Genomic DNA, 19965 nt, shown 5'->3' on the forward strand with positions numbered 1-19965 from the left:
GTGGGCATGTGGTTGTGATCTGTTCCATATGAGTGGGCATGTGGTTGTGATCTGTTCCATATGAGTGGGCATGTGGTTGTGATCTGTTCCATATGAGTGGGCATGTGGTTGTGATCTGTTCCATATGAGTGGGCATGTGGTGGTGATCTGTTCCATATGAGTGGGCATGTGGTTGTGATCTGTTCCATATGAGTGGGCATGTGGTGGTGATCTGTTCCATATGAGTGGGCATGTGGTTGTGATCTGTTCCATATGAGTGGGCATGTGGTTGTGATCTGTTCCATATGAGTGGGCATGTGGTTGTGATCTGTTCCATATGAGTGGGCATGTGGCTCTGGTTTTACTCCACTTTCATTTACTTGCACTCGCTGGAGTGTGTGATGTGGGCGGACATGCTGGAGGTCCACAAGGGTCAGTCAGCAGTCAGTGGTGTGTGTGTGTGTTTGTGTGTACACTTTTGTGTGTGTGTATATCTGTGCCTGTCTTTCTGCATGTGTGTAAATGTGCATATTTGTGTATGTTTGTGTATAAGTGTGTGTGTGTGTGTGTGTGTGTGTGTGTATGTGTGTTTGTATCTGTGTTTCTGTTTGTGTGTCAGTGTTTTTGCATTTGTGTGCGCCTGCACGTGCGTGCCAGTGATTTTGTGTGTGTGTGTTTGTGTGTGTGTGTGTGTGTGTGTGTGTGTGTGTGTGTGTGTGTGTGTGTGTGTGTGTGTTCGTGTGTGTGCGTGTGTGTGTTTGTGTGTGTGTGTGTGTGTGTGTGTGTGTGTGTGTGTCTTTAGTAGAAGTGTAGATTTCCTCCTCTTTGCTGCCAGGTGTCGTGTCTCTGGCTGCTGCTGTTTGCCCGCAGCCCTTTCATGTGGTCTGCTGACCCGGACAGGCCTGATCCGTGGATCTGCGCTGGGGAACGTTTCCGAGGAGCGTCAGCGTGGGGGGGTGGGGGGGGTTGGGGGGTGGGGGGGTGGTAAGAGAGTGTTCACACAGAAGAAAGCTTAACCGTGGGAGATGAAATCCTTGGCTTCTTTGACATCTGATAATGAGCTATTGTAATGCATTTCATTTCCTGTCAGGCGGAGAAAGTAGCCAAGTTTCCCTCCTCTCCTTTCCTCCTCCTCTCTTCCTCTCTTCCTCTCTTCTCCTCTTTCATCTCCTGTCATCGTTATCGTTTTTCATGACATCTCCAGTTTCATATGCTATATTTTTAATTCAGGGACATTTTAACTGGAAGCTGTGATAAGCGCTGGATCATGTCATCTTGAGGGGTTTCATTTCTCATTTCTCATTTTCTGTCTATGTTCTCTCCCTCCCTCTCTTTCTCCCTCTCTCTCTATCTATCTCTAGCTCTCTCCCTCTATCTCTGTTTTTCTTTTTTGAAAGCTATTTCTTTCTCACCAAAACAAGAAAAATCTGGAAATGGGGGTTTTAAATCTGTTTTTCAGAGAGGTCCATCCTTGCATCCTCCCTGAAGACCCAATTAAAAGCGGTGCCCTTGTGAGTTATTTATTTATATCTTCTGTTGATTTGTTTATTTATTTATTTCCTTTATTTTGACTCCGCCAGCGTGTTGATTAGAGGGTCACGGAGGCAGCATGGGGATGCGCCGCTCCTCCGCAGCATCGTCCACGGTGATCACATGACCCTCAGCGCTTAGCAGCCATTGGCTAGTGGTCTGTTTTTGTATCTGATCGGTTTGGCCTCATTTGTACTTGTTTTTTTTCTACTAAACAAAAAAAAAACAAAAAAACTACAATTCCCAGGGTTCCCGTACCTAAAATAGCTACTCGTCCCAGTGGCTAGTGGGTCACCCTGTGTCCGCACTCAGCATGGGGCTAATTAGGCCAGGCTCAGAGGTAATGTTATCCATTGGAGAGGGCTGATGGAAAAACATGTGTGAGCTAATTGGCACATGTAGTCCATAGGCCAATACTGTGTCGTTACAGGAGTCACCATAGGGCCAGAGGTTGTCATTTGAAGCACTGGCCTTTCATCAATAATTCAGAGGAGAATTGGTCATATGCTCCTTTTAATATTTCCACTTGTCATTGACACTTTCAATGCACGTTCAGTATCTTTCACATGGAACAATATCTTTCAAATTGGAATGTATTTTCAGCATTCAGTAGACAGTGTTGACTGACTACAAGTGACTGCCAAAGTAGGGGATGTACAGAATGCACTAACAATGATACAGCCATTGGCATAAGTTAACCTGAATGCACCCTCATAATCAATAATCATTATAACCCAGATGTAATTCTAAATGCAGAGGTTTATGGATTGTTGATGTTAACTATTAAATGGTGCTTTGCATTCAGAATCTCTTAACATCCGATATGGAGATCAGTTAGTATATATTCAGAATATCTTAACATCCGATATGAAGATCTGTTAGTACAATATGTATTCAGAATCTCTTAACATCCAATATGAAGATAAGTTAGTAGGTATTCTAGTTTAGTCTTATTTCATCAACACCACTGAGCCCTCAGGAGATTGAATTTATATCTTGAAAACGTACATTGTTTCGCGAAACATGTTGTGCTTTTCTGAGCAGGCTGTAGTGATGGCTGTGGAGGTGGCAAGATGGAGGACTCCTACAGGTGCATGAGCGAGACGAGACAGCTGGCAGCTAGCTGCAGTGTTTTGTCTCCTGCCCCGTCTCTGACAAGGCAACGGTAGCCGTGGGAGATCTTCCCTCACGCAAGGGTCTCCATGACGACACCCGCCAACTGTGCGACACCGAAAATGAGCTCCTGTCACGTCTTAGAGCCGCCTCATCTCTCGGGAGACGCGCCTGTGCCTCGTCCTAGACCGCCGCTCTGACACACTCGTTCTCACACCTCTGGCTCTATCCTTCTCTCTCTCTCCCTCTCTCTCTCTGTCTCCTCCTCACTATCTCTCGCTCTCCTCTCTCTCTCTCTCTCTCTCTCTCTCTCTCTCTCTCCCTCTCTTTTCCTCACTCATTATCTGTCTCCCTCTTCTTCTTCTTTTCTCTCTCTCCCTCTCTCTCTCCTTTCCTCACTCTGTCTCTCTCTCCAGCACCTCTTTGAAATTACACTTAAAAGGATACAGGCGTTGAAATTAAAATTGTTCTGTGCTTAATGGAACAGCCTCTTATTCACAACCCCCCAATTAACATCAGTTCCAACAGCCCCTCTCTCACGCCCAGTGGGGGTAATTAAGCTGCCAGTTTGCACTGATGAAGGCTTAGGCACGACAGGAGAAAAACTCTCTCTCTCTCTCTCTCTCTCTATATATATATATATATATATATATATATATATGCATCTGCGTCTGCATCCCTGTTTGTGTGTGCGTGCAGTATCCAGTCATGAAACACTTGGACGAAAGCATGAAAGCTGAAAGCTGCCTGTGTGTGTGTGTGTGTTAGAGGTAGGAAAAAGGAGATTGAGCATCTGTCCCTGCCTGTCCACAAGTGCCTCTGGTTATTGTCTGTGTGTGTGTGTGTGTGTGGCTGTTTGTGTGTAAGAGAGAGAGGCTCGTCTTGTAGCCCACCGTGCATGTCACCACAGACGTGCCACCACCTGTGTATCTCGGTGGTAACCTGTCACTCTGTTTGTGTTAGCCCTGCTCACACTCTCTACAGCATATTCTACTGAAACCTGTGTGTGTGTGTTTGTGTGTGTGTGTGTGTGTGTGTGTGTGTGTGTGTTTGTCTATCTGTCTGTCTGTGTGTGTGTGCAATTGTGTGTGCACGTGCATGTATTTTTCAGCTCTGTCTGTCGTGTGTGAGGCATCTCTCTCCTTGGTGAGCGTAGCACCTGCAAACGAGCCTCACTGGACACAGTAGTGATCCGGACCTAACAGGATGACATGTCCGTGCCATCACAGGGGGGAAGTCTGAGGAAGGCTTTGACTTGCAGACTTACATTCAGAATGTATGACTTATTAAATGACTTCAACCTTAAATACATAGGGTCTTTAACCATAGGATTGGTGTATACTCTATTGTAAGAGATGAGCAACTCCAAGTATAATGATGTGTGTGCTTGCTTGATGTGGCCTGATAGCATAGCATACTAATATGCAGATATGGTGTACACTAGGGCTTGATGTGGCCTGATAGCATAGCTGATAGCATAGCAAACTAATATGCAGATATGGTGTACACTAGGGCTTGATGTGGCCTGATAGCATAGCATACTAATATAGCTAGATAGATAGATAGATAGATAGATAGATAGATAGATAGATAGATAGATACTTTATTGATCCCCAGGGGAAATTCAAGGTCTCCGCAGCATACAGACAACACAAACACATTCTTTAACAGCAGAAAGAGTAATTAAAGTATATAATATAAAAACACAACTAAGCAATATGGACAGTAGAAGATAAAGAATATGCTAAATATACTAAAATACAAATTATACTAACTAACACTTAATCTAAATCAATTCTAAAAACAGTATCCACATAGTGGTGATTAATCAATCAGAGGCGCTTGCAATGACTGAGGCAGGGACTGAGCCTGTGATTCTCTGTGCATAGTAAGGTATGGTGCGGTGCTCTAAGGTGCTCTGTGTGAATGAGTGTCATGGTGGTAGTGCAATGGTGATAGTGGTCATGGTGAATCAGTAAGTCAACAGTGCAACAATGCAGAAATAAAGTAAAGTAAAGTCTATATATCTATATATTTAACTATTTAAAGAAAATGTATAAGTGTGGCCACAGTTCGGCTGTGGCATGGAGGGGGGGGTTATGCATATGTGCTAATGTGCTAATATAGCACGCAAACAGTGAGGCATAAAGACAGTGGTAAAAGTGGCTAGTGGACAGACAGTATCCAAACATGGAGGGGGTGAAGAGGCAGACAGACTATGCAGAGAAGTCTATCTCTCCTCTTCCCTTAAGTGAGTCATTGAACAGTTCAATGGCCCTGGGGACAAATTACTTTCTCAGTCTGTCAGTTGTGCAAGGCAGTGAGCGAAGTCTCCAGCTGATCAGGCTCTTTTGCTTAACAATAGTGCTGTGGAGTGGGTGACACTCATTGTCCAAGATGTTGATCAGTTTGTTCAGGGTCCTTTTGTCAGATAGTGAAGTGATTCACTCCAGTTCAGCTCCCACTACAGAGCCAGCTTTCCTTACCAGCCTGTCAATTCGCCCCGCATCCTTCTTCCTTGTGCTTCCTCCCCAACATACCACAGCATAGAAGAGGACGCTGGCAACAACAGACTGGTAGAACATCCTGAGGAACTTACTGCACACATTGAAGGACCGCAGCCTCCTCAGGAAGTACAGCCTGCTCTGCCCTTCCTTGTAGAGTGCATCAGTGTTGGCTGACCAGTCCAGTTTATTGTCCAGGTGGAGACCCAGATACTTGTAGGTGCTAACCACCTCCACATTGACCCCATCAATGTGGACTGGTAGCAGAGTGGGCTTAGACCTGCGGAAATCCACCACCTTCTCCTTGGTCTTTGAAGTGTTAAGTTGAAGATGATTGAGTTTGCACCATTGCACAAAGTCCTCCACCAGGCTCCTGTACTCTTCCTCCTGCCCGTTCCTGATACACGCCACAATTGCAGTATCATCAGAAAACTTCTGCATGTGGCAGGACTCGGTGTTGTAGCAGAAGTCAGATGTGTACAGTGTGAACAGGACTGGAGAGAGCACAGTTCCCTGTGGCTCTCCGGTGCTGCAGATCACAGTGTCAGAGAGACAGTTCTTCAGTCTGATGAACTGTGGTCGCTCGGTCAGGTAATCTGTAATCCAGGTTACCAGGTGAGCGTCCACACCCATCTGCAAGAGCTTGTCTCCCAATCTAAGGGGGCTGGATGGTGTTAAAAGCACTTGAGAAATCAAAGAACATGACTCTCACAACACTTTTCCCCTTGTCTAGGTGGGAATGTGTCCTGTGTAGAAGATAAGTGATGGCATCGTCCACGCCCACTTTCTCCTGGTATGCAAACTGTAACGGTGTCTAGTGCATGGCGTACCTGGGGTCTGAGCATACATAAGACCAGTCGCTCCATTGTCTTCATCACATGTGATGTAAGAGCGACAGGTCTGTAGTCATTGAGCTCACTAGGGTGTGGCTTCTTAGGGACAGCGGTAAGACATGATGTCTTCCACAGTGTTGGAACTTGTCCAAGGCGTAGGCTCAAATTGAAGATGTGCTTCAGTGGCTGCCCCAGTTCAGCAGCACAGGCCTTGAGTAGCCTTGGACACAGTCTGTCAGGCCCTGCTGCTTTATTGCTGCGCAATCTCTTTAGTTGGACTGTCACTTGATCTGTTGTAATGGTGAGGGGTGTAAGGGGAGGGGAGGGGGAGGGGTGCATCTGGGATCTGTGTGTCTGATGGCTGTTGACTGAGGTCGTTGTCACCTCACCTGCAGATATGGTGTACACTAGGGCTTGATGTGGCCTGATAGCATAGCATACTAATGTGCAGATATGGTTCACACTAGGGCTTGATGTGGCCTGATAGCATAGCTGATAGCGTAGCATACTAATATGCAGATATGGTGTACACTAGAGCTTGATGTGGCCTGATAGCATAGCATACTAATATGCAGATATGGTGTACACTAGGGCTTAATGTGGCCTGATAGAATACTAATATGCAGATATGGTGTACACTAGGGCTTGATGTGGCCTGATAGCATACTAATATGCAGATATGGTGTACACTAGGGCTTGATGTGGCCTGATAGCATAGCTTATAGCATAGCATACTAATATGCATATATGGTGTACACTAGGGCTTGATGTGGCCTGATAGCATAGCATACTAATATGCATATATGGTGTACACTAGAGCTTGATGTGGCCTGATAGCATAGCTGATAGCATAGCATACTAATATGCAGATATGGTTCACACTAGGTCCTTTGGGGTTCGTCAAAACCAGAGTGCCTGTGACTACAGATCGCTGAGGCTCAGAGCCTGTTAAATAGTTTGATTTAGCAAGCAATTTATTCTGCTCTCTCTCTCTCTCCACCACTTTCACTTTAATTCTTACGTTTTCAATCATGGGCCATCATGATGTTCTTTAATTGTGCGCCCATTTTATTCCAGGAATAGCAGCTGTTGATGTCTGTGTTTGTGTTGTGTGTGTGTGTGTGTGTGTGTGTGTGTGTGTGTGTGTGTGTGTGTGTGTGTGTGTGTGTGTGTGTGTGTGTGTCTCTGTGTCTGTGTCTGTGTCTGTGTCTGTGTCTGTGTCTGTCTCTGTCTCTGTCTCTGTCTCTGTCTCTGTATCTGTGTGTGTGTGTGTGTGTGTGTGTGTGTGTTTGAGTGTGTGTCTGTGTGTGTGTGCCAGCCAGAAGGAGTTGTCACAGAACACATCTTGGGTATCTGCAGTCAGCAAGAGCTGAGGTGTGTGTGTGTGTGTGTGTGTGTGTGTGTGTGTGTGTGTGAGTGTGAGTGTGATGCTCTCTCACAAGGTGGCAGTGTTATGGAAGCGCTGGCATGACAAGCACCTGTGTGTCTGTCTATCAGTTTATCTATCAGTTTCTCTGGGATTGCTGTGCATGGAAGTGGCACTTGGGCAAGGCTAAAGGGAGAGAGGGAGGGAGGGAGGGAGAGAGGGAGGGAGAGAGAGAGGGAGGAAAAGACTCTTGACGTAAGTGGAGCTGCCATGCAGATGTGGAAATGACATGGTTCAGTGGAACCATTAGCATGTCACTCCTCGGATTAAGATAGTCTTCTCTCTCTGTCTCTCTCTCTCTTTCTCTCTTTCTTTGTATCTCTCTTTCTTTTTTCACTCTCTTTCTTTCTTTCTTTCTTTTTTTCTTTTTCTTTCACTCCCTGACTTCCTTGCTTTTCACTCACCCTTTCTCTCATCTGCATCTCTTTCTCCCTCTCTCTCTTTCCCTCTCTCTATCTCTCTCTCCTCCCTGTGGTTGCGTTGTCGTGGCAGCCAGACTCTTGAGTGGCGTTCCCTCCCTGGCGACGGTCACGGGTGGCACGTCTCTAATAACTGCAAAGCACTGTGGGAAATGACAGGGCTGGCCCTCTCCCCTGCTCTCAGCCATCCTCCTCACTCACTGATTACCCACTTCTACACCTCTGGCTCTACACTCACTTTTATTCCTTTTTCTACACACACACACACACACACACACACACACACACACACTCACACATGCGCACACACACACACACACACACACACACACTAAACACGCGTTCATGCGTGCACACACACGCGGGCACACGCGGGCACACGCGCACACACACACACACACACGCACACGCGCACACACACACGCACACACGCACACACACACACACGCACACACACACCACACACACACACACACACAGATAAACAGACAGACACACAGACAGAGAGACACACACACGCACGCACACACACACACGCGCACACACGCACACACACACACACACACACACAGACACACAGATAAACAGACAGACACACAGACAGAGAGACACACACACACACACGCACACACACACACACACATGCATGTATGCACGCGCGCACACACACACAAACATACACGCACACACGCACACACACACAAACATACACGTGCACACACACACACACAAACATACAGGCACACGCACACGTGCGCACACACACACAGACACACATTTTGCCTGCTTACCGCTGTCCACCTTTCACCATTGTACTCTGACTCACTACTGCCTTTCTCTTTGTGCGTCTCTCTTTCTCTCCCTCACTCCCTCGCTCTCTCTCCCTCTCTCTCTCTCTCTGTCTGTCACTCTTGCCCTCCTCCTTTCCTCCCTGCTGCACTCTCTCGCTCCATGCGGCTGGCTCTGCTCCTTGTGGTAATGGGCCCATGTAATTGGTCCAATTGTCACTTGCCCTTTTCCTACTGGAACAAGTGAAGGCAAAGAGTGAATAAATCACTCTTTTTCATCCCCTATTCATCCTCTCTTTCTCTCTCTCCATCGCTCTCTCTCTCTCTCACACACACACTCTCCCTCTCGCTCCCTCTCTCTCTCTCTCTCTCTCTCTCTCACACACACACACTCTCCCTCTCGCTCCCTCTCTCTCAGAATCAAGAACTGAAGCTAGCACCAAGAACAAGCATTTGCTTTTAAAAAAAAGAAATAGAAAGAACATAAAAGTAAAAGAAAATAAAGTAAAAACCCAGACTCTCCAGGTCTTGTGAGGCAGGTCTCCCCTGAGAGGCAGAAAGGAGGCATTAAAGGAAAGCACTTTTCTGCTCTGGATGGATGGAGTGAAGGCTAGTGGGTGTGAGTAGGTGTGTGGGTGTGTGGATGATGTATCAGTGTGTGTGCAGATGGGTGGGTGTGTGTGTGTGGTTAGGTGGGGGATGTGTGTGTGTGTATAGGTGTGTAGGTGGCGGACGTGTGTGTGTGTGTGTGTGTGTGTGGGGTTAGGTGGGGGACGTATGTATGTGTAGGTGGCAGACGTGTGTGTGTGTGTGTGGGGTTAGGTGGGGGATGTATGAGTGTGTGTGGGTGGTTAGGTGTGTGTGTGTGGGTGTAGAATGGTAGTGGGGGTGATGGAGGTGATGGGGGGGGGGGGGCAAATTGAAAAGGTCTCTGTGTGTTTGGGCGAGGGGCTGCAGCACACTCGTACTCCATCCTGCCCATTAGGAGCCATATAGCTGAGTACCCAATTACGCCCGGCTGAAAGCAACATTCACCACACGCCTCCATGTGTGTGTGTGTGTGTGTGTGTGTGTTGTGTGTTGTGTGTGTTGTTTTGGCTCTGAGTTTTAAGGAAGGCTGAATTACTGTGTTTCTGTAATGGCTTCTCAAGTCATTTAGGGCTTGTGCGCTTTATAGCGCTCCAAATAAATGATGTGTCCCTCCATCATTTTATCTTCTTCTCCTTCTTCTCCTTCGTTCTGTTGTGTCTTTTCTTTTTGTCTCCTCTCATGCGTATATATGAAATGGAGAATTAGTGTGTTCACAGTTCATTTTCTCTGTGCTAAGAGGTGGCTGCTACATTATCACTATTGTCAGGGTTGATGGCACATGCTATATTAGCCCATTTTAATGGATCACACGGCCCACGGTGAGATGAAAGCCATCATCAAAAGGGAGGCCTTTCACACACTCACACACACAATCACTCACACACACACACACACAATCGCTCACACACACACAAGCGCGCACACACACACACACACACACACACACACACACACACACACACACACACACACACACACACACTCACTCTCAAAGTGTATTTATTTTTTTGCGGCCACACTCTCATTCTCTCTCTTTCACACATACACGCACAGATGTTCAAACACACCTTGTGTTATTAACACTGTCTCTCTCAAACACACACACACACACACACACATAACACACACAGACACACAAACACACACAAACACATAACACCCAACACACACACACACATAACACACGCACACACACACACACACACACACACGTTGAAACACACTGTGTGTCATTAGCGCGGGGTTCCTGTGGGAGGGCTCCTGGTCCTGTGCTAATTGGACTGGGAGTATTTTTCAGAGAGGGCCAATTCAGCTGGGGGTAATAGTTGAAAAATAAGACACACTTACTCCTTCCAGTGTGCGACTCTCACAGTGCTTGGAGTGTGTGTGTGTGTGTGTGTGTGTGAGAGCGACATGTTGTTGTTGTTGTTCATATACTTTTCTGTTGTGCTGAAAATGGCACAAGTGAGAGGTGGGGTGGTGGAGGTTTTTCCCATGGCTGTGATTCGGCCACAGGAATGGCTCTCGTCCAATCAGAAATTAAGAACTAGTTTGAAGCAGTTTTCTAATTAGAATCATTGATAGGACATTTCGTTGTGAGTGCGCTGGGTTGCCTGTGTGTGTAAGAGAGAGGGAATGTATTGCTAGGACATATTGTTGTGAGTGTGTTGGGTTGCCTGTGTGTGTGTGTAAGAGAGAGGGAGTGTAGGCGTGTGTGTGAGATTAGATAAGGTTCGCTTGTGTCAGGTCACACATGTAGCTTGCCCTGGCAGAGGGCTGTCCTTGGAGATGCCTGTTGATAACTCACTTAAGACTCCAGGATGCCTTTGAGATCCGTACCGCAGACAGACCTGTACTTACCACTGAGGTCCCTGTTTCCCACTGGACACTGACTGAAGTATTAGTGTCTCTGCTCCTTTGGGTTTTACATGCTCGATGACCAACCAAAGAACCAAGGCAACAACACTGCACATTCAGACAGCTAGATGTTAATTTTGACACTGTGCTCTCCTCTTGGTGTTAATGTTGACGCTCTGCTCTCCTCTTGGTGTTAATGTTGACACTCTGCTCGTTAATGTTGACACTGTGCTCTCCTCTTGGTGTTAATGTTGACACTCTGCTCGTTAATGTTGACACTGTGCTCTCCTCTTGGTGTTAATGTTGACACTCTGCTCTCCTCTTGGTGTTAATGTTGACACTCTGCTCGTTAATGTTGACACTCGGCTCTCCTCTTGGTGTTAATGTTGACACTCTGCTCTCCTCTTGGTGTTAATGTTGAACCTCTGCTCGTTAATGTTGATACTGTGCTCTCCTCTTGGTGTTAATGTTGACACTCTGCTCTCCTCTTGGTGTTAATTTTGGCACTCTGCTCTCCTCTTGGTGTTAATGTTGAGACTGTGCTCTCCTCTTGTTGAGACTATTCCCTCCTCTTGGTGTTAATGTTGACACTCTGCTCTCCTCTTGGTGTTAATGTTGACACTCTGCTCTCCTCTTGGTGTTAATGTTGACGCTCTGCTCTCCTCTTGGTGTTAATGTTGACACTCTGCTCTCCTCTTGGTGTCCAGGCCAGTGAGTCCCATTCAGGCCGACACCAGCACGTACGCTTCAGTGGCCCGACCTGTTCACAAACACACACACCAATACACACAGGACACCAGGACACACGCTTCAGCGGCCCGTTCTGTCCACACACACATACCAATACACACACGCTTCAGCGCCTGGCCTGTTCTGTCTTTCTTTTAGCTATTCATTTAGCACTGATCCAAATGCTGTCAGCACTTGACACACCATTCATTAACAAGTAGAGTATTAACTGCTTACACACCCACACACGCGCACACACACAGGCGCGCCTGCACACATATGCAACCAAGCGCACACACACACACACACACACACACACACACACACACACACACACACACACACACACACACACACACACACACACACAAACATTAACATCATCACTCACAGTGAAAAAATAATTTCGGAAAAAGAAAAACACAGAAGGCTAATCCAGGGGACACTTTAATTAGCAAATATCGCTAAAGAAGACAGACTCACGTCTGCACAGCCAATTATCAAATGTGACTCCGTCGTAAATAACCCGACGAGGTTATTAATTAGACGTCATCGGCTGTGCAGGAGCCGTCTGGGTAATCAGAGCCCGTCTGAGAGATTTTTTTATATTTCAGTAGAGAGAGAGAAAGAGAGAGGAAGAGAAGAAGTAGAAGAAGAAATGAGAGAGATGTAAACACAGTGTCAGGGGAGAGGAGGAGAGCGACGTCTTTATCTGGTGTGAATGGAGACTCAGGCAGACGGGTGACTCGCTCTGGTTCCACCCCAACACAATCACTCGCATGTCACCAGTCCACTAATTGTTCTCCGGCTAGGAGATGACGGAGAAGGCTAGACTGGCAAATGAGTGTGTGTGTGTGTGTGTGTGTGTGTGTGTGTGTGTGTGTGTGTGTGTGTGTGTGAGAGAGTGAAAATCGTGTTTTCCGACAAGGGAACGGCAGAATAGACCAAGTCTGAGTGTGTCTTGTGTGTCTACATGTGTTCTTTTATATTCTGTGTGTTTGTGTGGGATGAAGATGGGTAGTTTCATGCGTGTGTGTGTGTGTGTGTGTGTGTGTGTGTATGTGTGTGTGTGTGTGTGTGTGTGTGTGTGTGTGTGTGTGTGTGGTGAGCCTTTGCTTGCAGCATAGCAACCCAGACCAATTGAGGCCTTTGATCAGGCTTGTCCTCATTCAGAGCTGTAATTGTACAGCATCAAACCGCGTTTGTAATTCTAATGAAATCCAACCTTGTAAAGACCGCAGGAGTAGCCAAGCGTGTCCAAGTGGGAGTGTTTATGCCTTTAATGGCTTCTGTTGTCTCGCTTAACCGATTGTCACAGCTCCTTTTGTACTGTGTGTGTGCATGTGTGTGTCCGCGTGTGTGTGTGCGTGTGTGTGTGTGTGCATGTGTATGTGGTGTAACATCAAAAATGTGCACAATTGATTTCCATGCCTTGAATTTAGTCCTGTGAGACACAACCAAAGTGTTTTACCTAGAAATATTATTTCTCCTTTGCTTTCCCTCTCTCTCTTTTCCACCCCCTCCCTCTCTTTCATTCTCTCTCTCTGTATCTCACTCACTCTCTTTCTCCTTCCCTCTCTCTCTCTCTCTCTCTCTCTCTCTCTGAAATGTGAATGAAAGTGTCATGCACACATGTTGACAAACACACCAAGACGTCTGCGTCCTGTCACAGAAACGCATAATGATGTCTGCTTGGGTCATGCAATCCATCACACTGACAAACACACACACATACCAATAAACACACTCACAAACACACACACACACACACACGTTCACACATGCAAAACATTCTTACATGGATACACACACACACAGAAAAGCAGAAGTGGATTTGTTGACCTCTGATCCCTTGTGCATCTCCTTCAGGAGCAAAACATCAAGCTGACAGGTGTGTGTGTGTGTGTGTTTGTGTGTGTGTGTGCGTGTGCGCGTGCGCGCGCACGCCAATCTCCAGGGATGGCCTGGTCACAGGAAGTGTGTGTCGAGCTGACAGGTGGCACTGTGTGATGGGGTCAAAGGTTATTGGGGTCCATTTGGGCTCTGGTTGATGGGGCAACCCCCACAGGGTTTCCTGTGTCATGTGGAGAGAGACATGATGCATGGCCAAGTGTAGCGGGGACACACACACTCCGTCTGTCATTGGCATGCATACCTCAATACACACACACACACACACACACACACACACACACACACACACACTAACAGCCAGAGGTCATGTCCCGCTGGCTTTCTGCTCTGTATTACAGGGTCTCTCAAGTGTAGCATGGCACGCTACAAACAATAAATCACCAGTCAGAACACACTCACTTAAACAGACCACTTACACACACACACACACACTGATTCAGAACACACTCACTTAAACAGACCACTTGCACACGCACTCACACACACACACACACCGAGTCAGAACACACACACTTAAACAGATCAAACACACACACACAAACACACACCGAGTCAGAACACACACACTTAAACAGATCAAACACACACACACAAACACTCACCGAGTCAGAACACACACACTTAAACAGATCAAACACACACACACAAACACTCACCGAGTCAGAACACACACACTTAAACAGACCAAACACACACACACACACACACACAGAGAAAACAGCAAAACAATCCCATTTTGTACAATAGTGTGTCTCAGTATTTAAAGTATTCTGCTGTCTGTCTTCTTGTCTGGCTTTTCTCCGGCGCTGTATTAAGCGGTTCTGTGAGAGGCAGGCAGTTCAGGGACTTGCTAATTCACATGTCATTTGCTGGGAGCCAACAATCGGAGAACCGTCATGTTGACACGTTCCACGCTCACAGCCCTGTCGACAAAGACATGAAGGCTATTCTAATTCTAATTCTGATTCTAATTCTGATTCCGTCTGCTTTCTTTGGGTCGACCCCCATGTGTGAACGCACTGTGACGAGCCTCAGATCCTCATTCTGATCCACTGGCTCTGTAGTCACACACACACACACACACACACACACACACACACACACACACACACACACACACACACACACACACACACACACACACTGTGAAGAGTAATTAGGGTTTTGTCCTTAAAGTAGGGCACCTTTGTTGTTGTGGAGTTAACACTGTGCAGATAAGAGGAGCAGGAATTATAGTTAAGACAGAGGAGAGAAGAGACATGTCAGTGTGTGTGTGTGTGTGTGTGTTTGATTGAGATGTGTTCAATGGAGCCCAAATCGTAGATTAAAATGATCGACACCAAGGCCACTGCGTTGAGGAGGTTTAAAAATATTGATAAAATATGCACTTTACCTGAACTTCAAATTACTTTGGGTAAAAATGTCTGCTAAATGAACAGTGTTTTTAGAAGCTGTCTTCTGAGATGGAACATTTACAGTAATAAATTGAGATGCAATCTGTGTTAAATACTTTGTTTAACAATGTATGCCCTGATTTTTGTGTGTGTGTCTGTGTGCGTGTGTGCGTGCATGTCTGTGTGCCTTTGTGTGTGTGTGTGTGTGTGTGTGTGTGTGTGTCTGCAGGGAATGAGCCATGGCCAGATTGATAAACCACTAACAGATGGAACCAATTCCAGTACAAGCCCTTACACACTCAGGTAAGCAAGTGTCCTTGCATGTGTCCATGTTTATATGTATGTTTGTGTTTGTGTGTTTGTGTGTGTGCGTGCGTGCGTGCGTGTGTGTTTGTGTGTGTGCGTGAGTGTGTGTGTGCACGCCCGTGCCCACATATACATTGTTATTTGTGTGCTGTTTTAATGCAGCTGCTTATTTGCTTGTGAGGATTAGTTTATGCATACATGTTGGTTAACTTCTGTTGTAGTCGTTGCCCCCCTCACCCATATCATTGTTTCATTAGCACACTTCTGTATAAATGTGTGCGTGTGTGTGTGTATGTGTGCGCGTGCGCGTGTGCACGCCCCTCTATCCCATATCATCTTTTCATTAGCACACGTGTGTGTAAATGTGTGTGTGCGTGTTTGTGTATGTGTGTGTGTGTGTCCCTCACCCATATCACCATTTCATTAGCGCGCTCCCTAATTTTGCCCTGCTCTTCAAGGCTGCGTAGATCAAGGCGGCGTTGGGCTTGCATAAGAAGCCGTAAATCATCAAAGAACTACAAACGCCGCACCGAAACGGGGTTAACGACGGCGTAAAAAACAAACAAACAAATAAACAAACAAACGAGCGAGCGAACACGTGCATCCAGTAAGGCCCTCTCCTCTCGCCCAGTAATGAGCTGATCTGGGAGCAGTGCTGGCCCCTGGCTCTGGTCCCCTGGAACTCACTCTCCTTTCAGGCCTCCAGTAGTGTGGAGCCCCAAGCTCTCTGTCGCTGAAGCCGATGGAGGCGACGCAGACACAAACAGCGCTCTCATCTCTGGAACCTTTTATTTTATTTGCGTCTAATTCAGCCCAGCCTTCCACCTGATCCGTGATTCACGCAGCAAACCTTAGGCAGGAACAGATGGTTGTCAGTGAGATAATAGCTGAAATTACAAGGAAAAATTTGACATCAAATATATTGGCCTTGATTGGTGATTCATTGTTTTGCTTAGCACAGATGTGAATACTCTAGAAGTGAAATGATGTTTATTTCAGCGGGGACAGCAAGAATCAAATCATAGTCTTGGCAGAAGATTGTTTTAAGTAAACAAAGCCGTTGTCTGGTGCTTCTGTCTGTAATAAAATGACCTAATAGAATATCTTTACAACCCCACCAAGAAATGCCCTCTAGAAGCATAAGCACTGGAATGGAACACACCATTAGTTCTATCTGACCGCAGTGTTCTACTTCTTCCTTTATGACATCACTGCCACAACGATGTGTCTCCCTGGCAACCTATGGTATCCATGGCGCTATGCAACAGTGGAATTCCATTTCTCCGGTCTGGCTGGGATGCTTAATGTATACTGCCGTGAGCAAACCATCCTTGAAATTGAAAAAAGGAAAAATAAGAATGAATATTTTGGAGGCAATGACCAAATTGATGACCATGACACATATATGGAAGTTATAGTCAGTCATGCAGATTAAATGGGGAAACCTCTGGCACTGAAATAGTTTTATTTATATGTATATGACTGCCAAGAAGTCAGACCCTGAACTTCAGGCAGTGAAATGTAAGACCTCAGACTTCAGGCTTCAGAATCTGACAATGTGCAACAGCAAAAGGTTCCAGTGTTTTGTCAGAGATGAAAAACAGTCCATGGTTTGAAAGGGCGTTGCCTGTGGAATGGTCTGGCAGTGTGTGTGACCTGCAGTCATTTTAATATAAATTAGGCCCTGCAGAGGGGTGCGTGTGCCTGTGTGTGTGCGCGTGTATGTGCGTGCCTGCGTGCGTGCGTGCGTGCGTGCGTGTGTGAGTGCGTGTGTGAGTGCGTGTGTGAGTGAGTGAGTGAGTGAGTGAGTGAGTGAGTGAGTGAGTGAGTGAGTGAGTGAGTGAGTGAGTGAGTGTGTGTGTGTGTGTGTGTGTGTGTGTGTGTGTGTGTGTGTGTGTGTGTGTGTGTGTGTGTGTGTGTGTGTGTGTGTGAGTGAGTGAGTGTGTGTGTGTGTGTGTGTGTGTGTGTGTGTGTGTGTGTGTGTGAGTGTGTGTGTGTGTGTGAATTATCTGTCCGTGTCACTGTCCCTGGAGTCCCATCCACCTCACTCCATCCTAAATTCCACTCCTCTCTCTCATTGCTTTCTTTTACTCTCTTCTTTCTTCTATTCTTCTATCTTTTCCTCCATCTCTAACCTACTTTCTTTCTCTGCCTTTTCTCTCTCCTATATGTCCCTCTCCTCTTCTCTCTCTCCTCCCTCTGTTCCTCTCACATCCCTCCAGGGTCTCATCTCTGTGCTGAGGCCTTATCCTTCTGTCAGTCAGGCCCTCTGATAACCATCCTGCCTTATCGCATAACCCCCATTCATATACACATGCACACACACACACACACACACACACACACACACACTTGTGCACACATACACACGCACACGCAGGCCTCACACACACACACACACTTGTGCACACACACACACACACACGCAGGCATCACACACACACACTCTCGCGCACACACACTCATCCACACACTGTCGTGCACACACACACTCACACACACCTCTTTTTTCCCCAACACTCAGCCCTCCTACTTCCCATGAGATTTCAACTCTCACAGCACCACCAACAAAACAAAAAAAAAACCCTCATTCTAATCGGAGGCCTTTTTGTGTGATTCTATCCGTGTCGTGCGTCACAGTCCTCCTAGACACCATCCACTACTGGAGCCTATCTGGCCCTTTTCTGTAACGAGCCGAGCCTGTCGGTCCTACAGCGGAACCGGGCAATAACTGTTCTAAGTTCCTGCTGAGTGACGCTGCAGATCAGCATCACTGATATGGCAGAGTGGCTGATGTGCTATACTGAGCACATGTGTGGGCGGGGCTTCTTTTGGGTTTGGAGAGTCAGAACACTTCCCTGTGCCTGTTAACACACTGACCCACAGACTGACTGACAGGCCCACAGACAGACACTCTTCCTCATTTATAATCATTTTTGCATCTCTTCATTGGATTGCTAGAGGATTGATGTCTGTGATGATGTTCTTGCTGCCATGGGAACTGGTCGAGTGTTCAATTCATCAATAGCTCAGTCAGTCAATCAGAGGATTCCTTCTCCTCCGCAACAACTCCTGTCTTGTTGGATCCTAATCCTAATCCTAATCCTAATGCAGTCCCAGTCCGGCCCTTAGTCTGTTCCTGTTGTGCTGTGCTGCGGATTCAGGGAGTCTATATCCATATTGTTCCCATAGGAGTGATCTACATACACACAGAGCTGCGTGACATTTCCCTAATGCTCAGGCCTTCATCCATCTGTGTGTTGTGATGCAAAACTCATCAAGACTGAGCCGTGGTGCAGCATGGGAAGGATTACTGCTGAAGGTCACAGCACTTACACGTGTCACTCTTTTGCACAGTGCTGCTCGGCTACCTACAATAAGCCTCCTGGATGTACGCAAACGCGCGCGCACACACACACACACAAACACTCACGACTCACTCACACACACACACTCATGCACACACACTCACACACACACACTCATGCACACACACACACACACACACACACACACACACACACACACACACACACACACACGCACACACACATATTACAACTTATTACAACTTATTAAGGCGTTATAACAACACTCACATACTACACTGGACGGTTTATTAAGGCTATACGAGTGCCATGGAATCTGATCTGTCTAGTCTGACTGTGTGCGTCTGTGTGTGTGTGTGTGTGTGCGCACACATACCTGTGTGTGTGTGTGTGTGTGTGCGCGTGAGTATGTTTGTGTGCATACCTGTGTGTGTGGTGTGTGTGTGTGTGTGCGCGTGAGTATGTTTGTGTGCATACCTGTGTGTGTGTGTGTGTGTGTGTGTGTGCGCGTGAGTATGTTTGTGTGCATACCTGTGTGTGTGGTGTGTGTTTACGTGTGTGTTTTTGTGTGTGTGTGTGTGTGTGTTGGTTTGTGTGCATACCTGTGCGTGTGTGTTCATGTGTATGCATACCTGTGTGTGTGTGTTCATGGGTGTGTGTGTGCATACCTGTGTGTGTGTTCATGTGTGTGCGTGCGTGTGTTTGTGTGTGTGTGTGTGTGTGTGTGTCAGGCAGACAGAGGGTATTTGGTGTGCACAGTCTGCTGGTCCCAGTGTCTCATTGTCTCCTGCTCACACCTCCAGCTGTGCCTGAGATGGCTGTGATAATGAGAACAATGACTATAAAACTCACTTCTGTGTGTGTGTGTGTGTGTGTGTGTGTGTGTGTGTGTGTGTGTGTGTGTGTGTGTGTGTGTGTGTGTGTGTGTGTGTGTGTGTGTGTGTGTGTGTGTGTGTGTGTGTGTGTGTGTGTGGGGGGGGGGGGGGGGGACTCAAGTTAACAAGACAACGCCGGAGAAACAGAGAACAGGCTCCTCCGATAAATTAGCCCAATTACCCATCCTCACAAATCCACTGCGGGACTGTCACACACTTCTCTGTGTTTAGCTCTCTCTCTCTATCCCCCCTTTCTCTCTCTCTCTTTCTCTTTATTTTTTTTTTCTCTCTCTCTCTCTCTCCCTCTCGCCTCCCCCCCCTTTCTCCCTCTTTCTCTCCCTCCTCCCTCTCTCTCTCTCTCCCTCTCGCCTCCCCCCA

General features: G+C 46.8%; 1 protein-coding gene across 1 annotated transcript in view; it reads left to right on the forward strand.

The window, feature by feature from the left end:
- Window positions 1–19965, forward strand: part of pard3bb (par-3 family cell polarity regulator beta b) — a 347724-nt gene that overhangs the window by 81174 nt on the left and 246585 nt on the right. The window contains exon 5 of the mRNA XM_076262746.1: window positions 15307–15380. Coding sequence (XP_076118861.1) covers window positions 15307–15380 — 74 coding nt within the window. The remainder of the gene's footprint in view (window positions 1–15306; window positions 15381–19965) is intronic.

This window comes from Alosa pseudoharengus, unplaced genomic scaffold, assembly GCF_046254945.1.
Source record: "Alosa pseudoharengus isolate Yale_2024_CS ecotype anadromous, Long Island Sound unplaced genomic scaffold, YU_APseudo_1.1 YU_APseudo_1.1_scf_3, whole genome shotgun sequence".
NCBI classification, from domain to species: Eukaryota; Metazoa; Chordata; class Actinopteri; order Clupeiformes; family Clupeidae; genus Alosa; species Alosa pseudoharengus.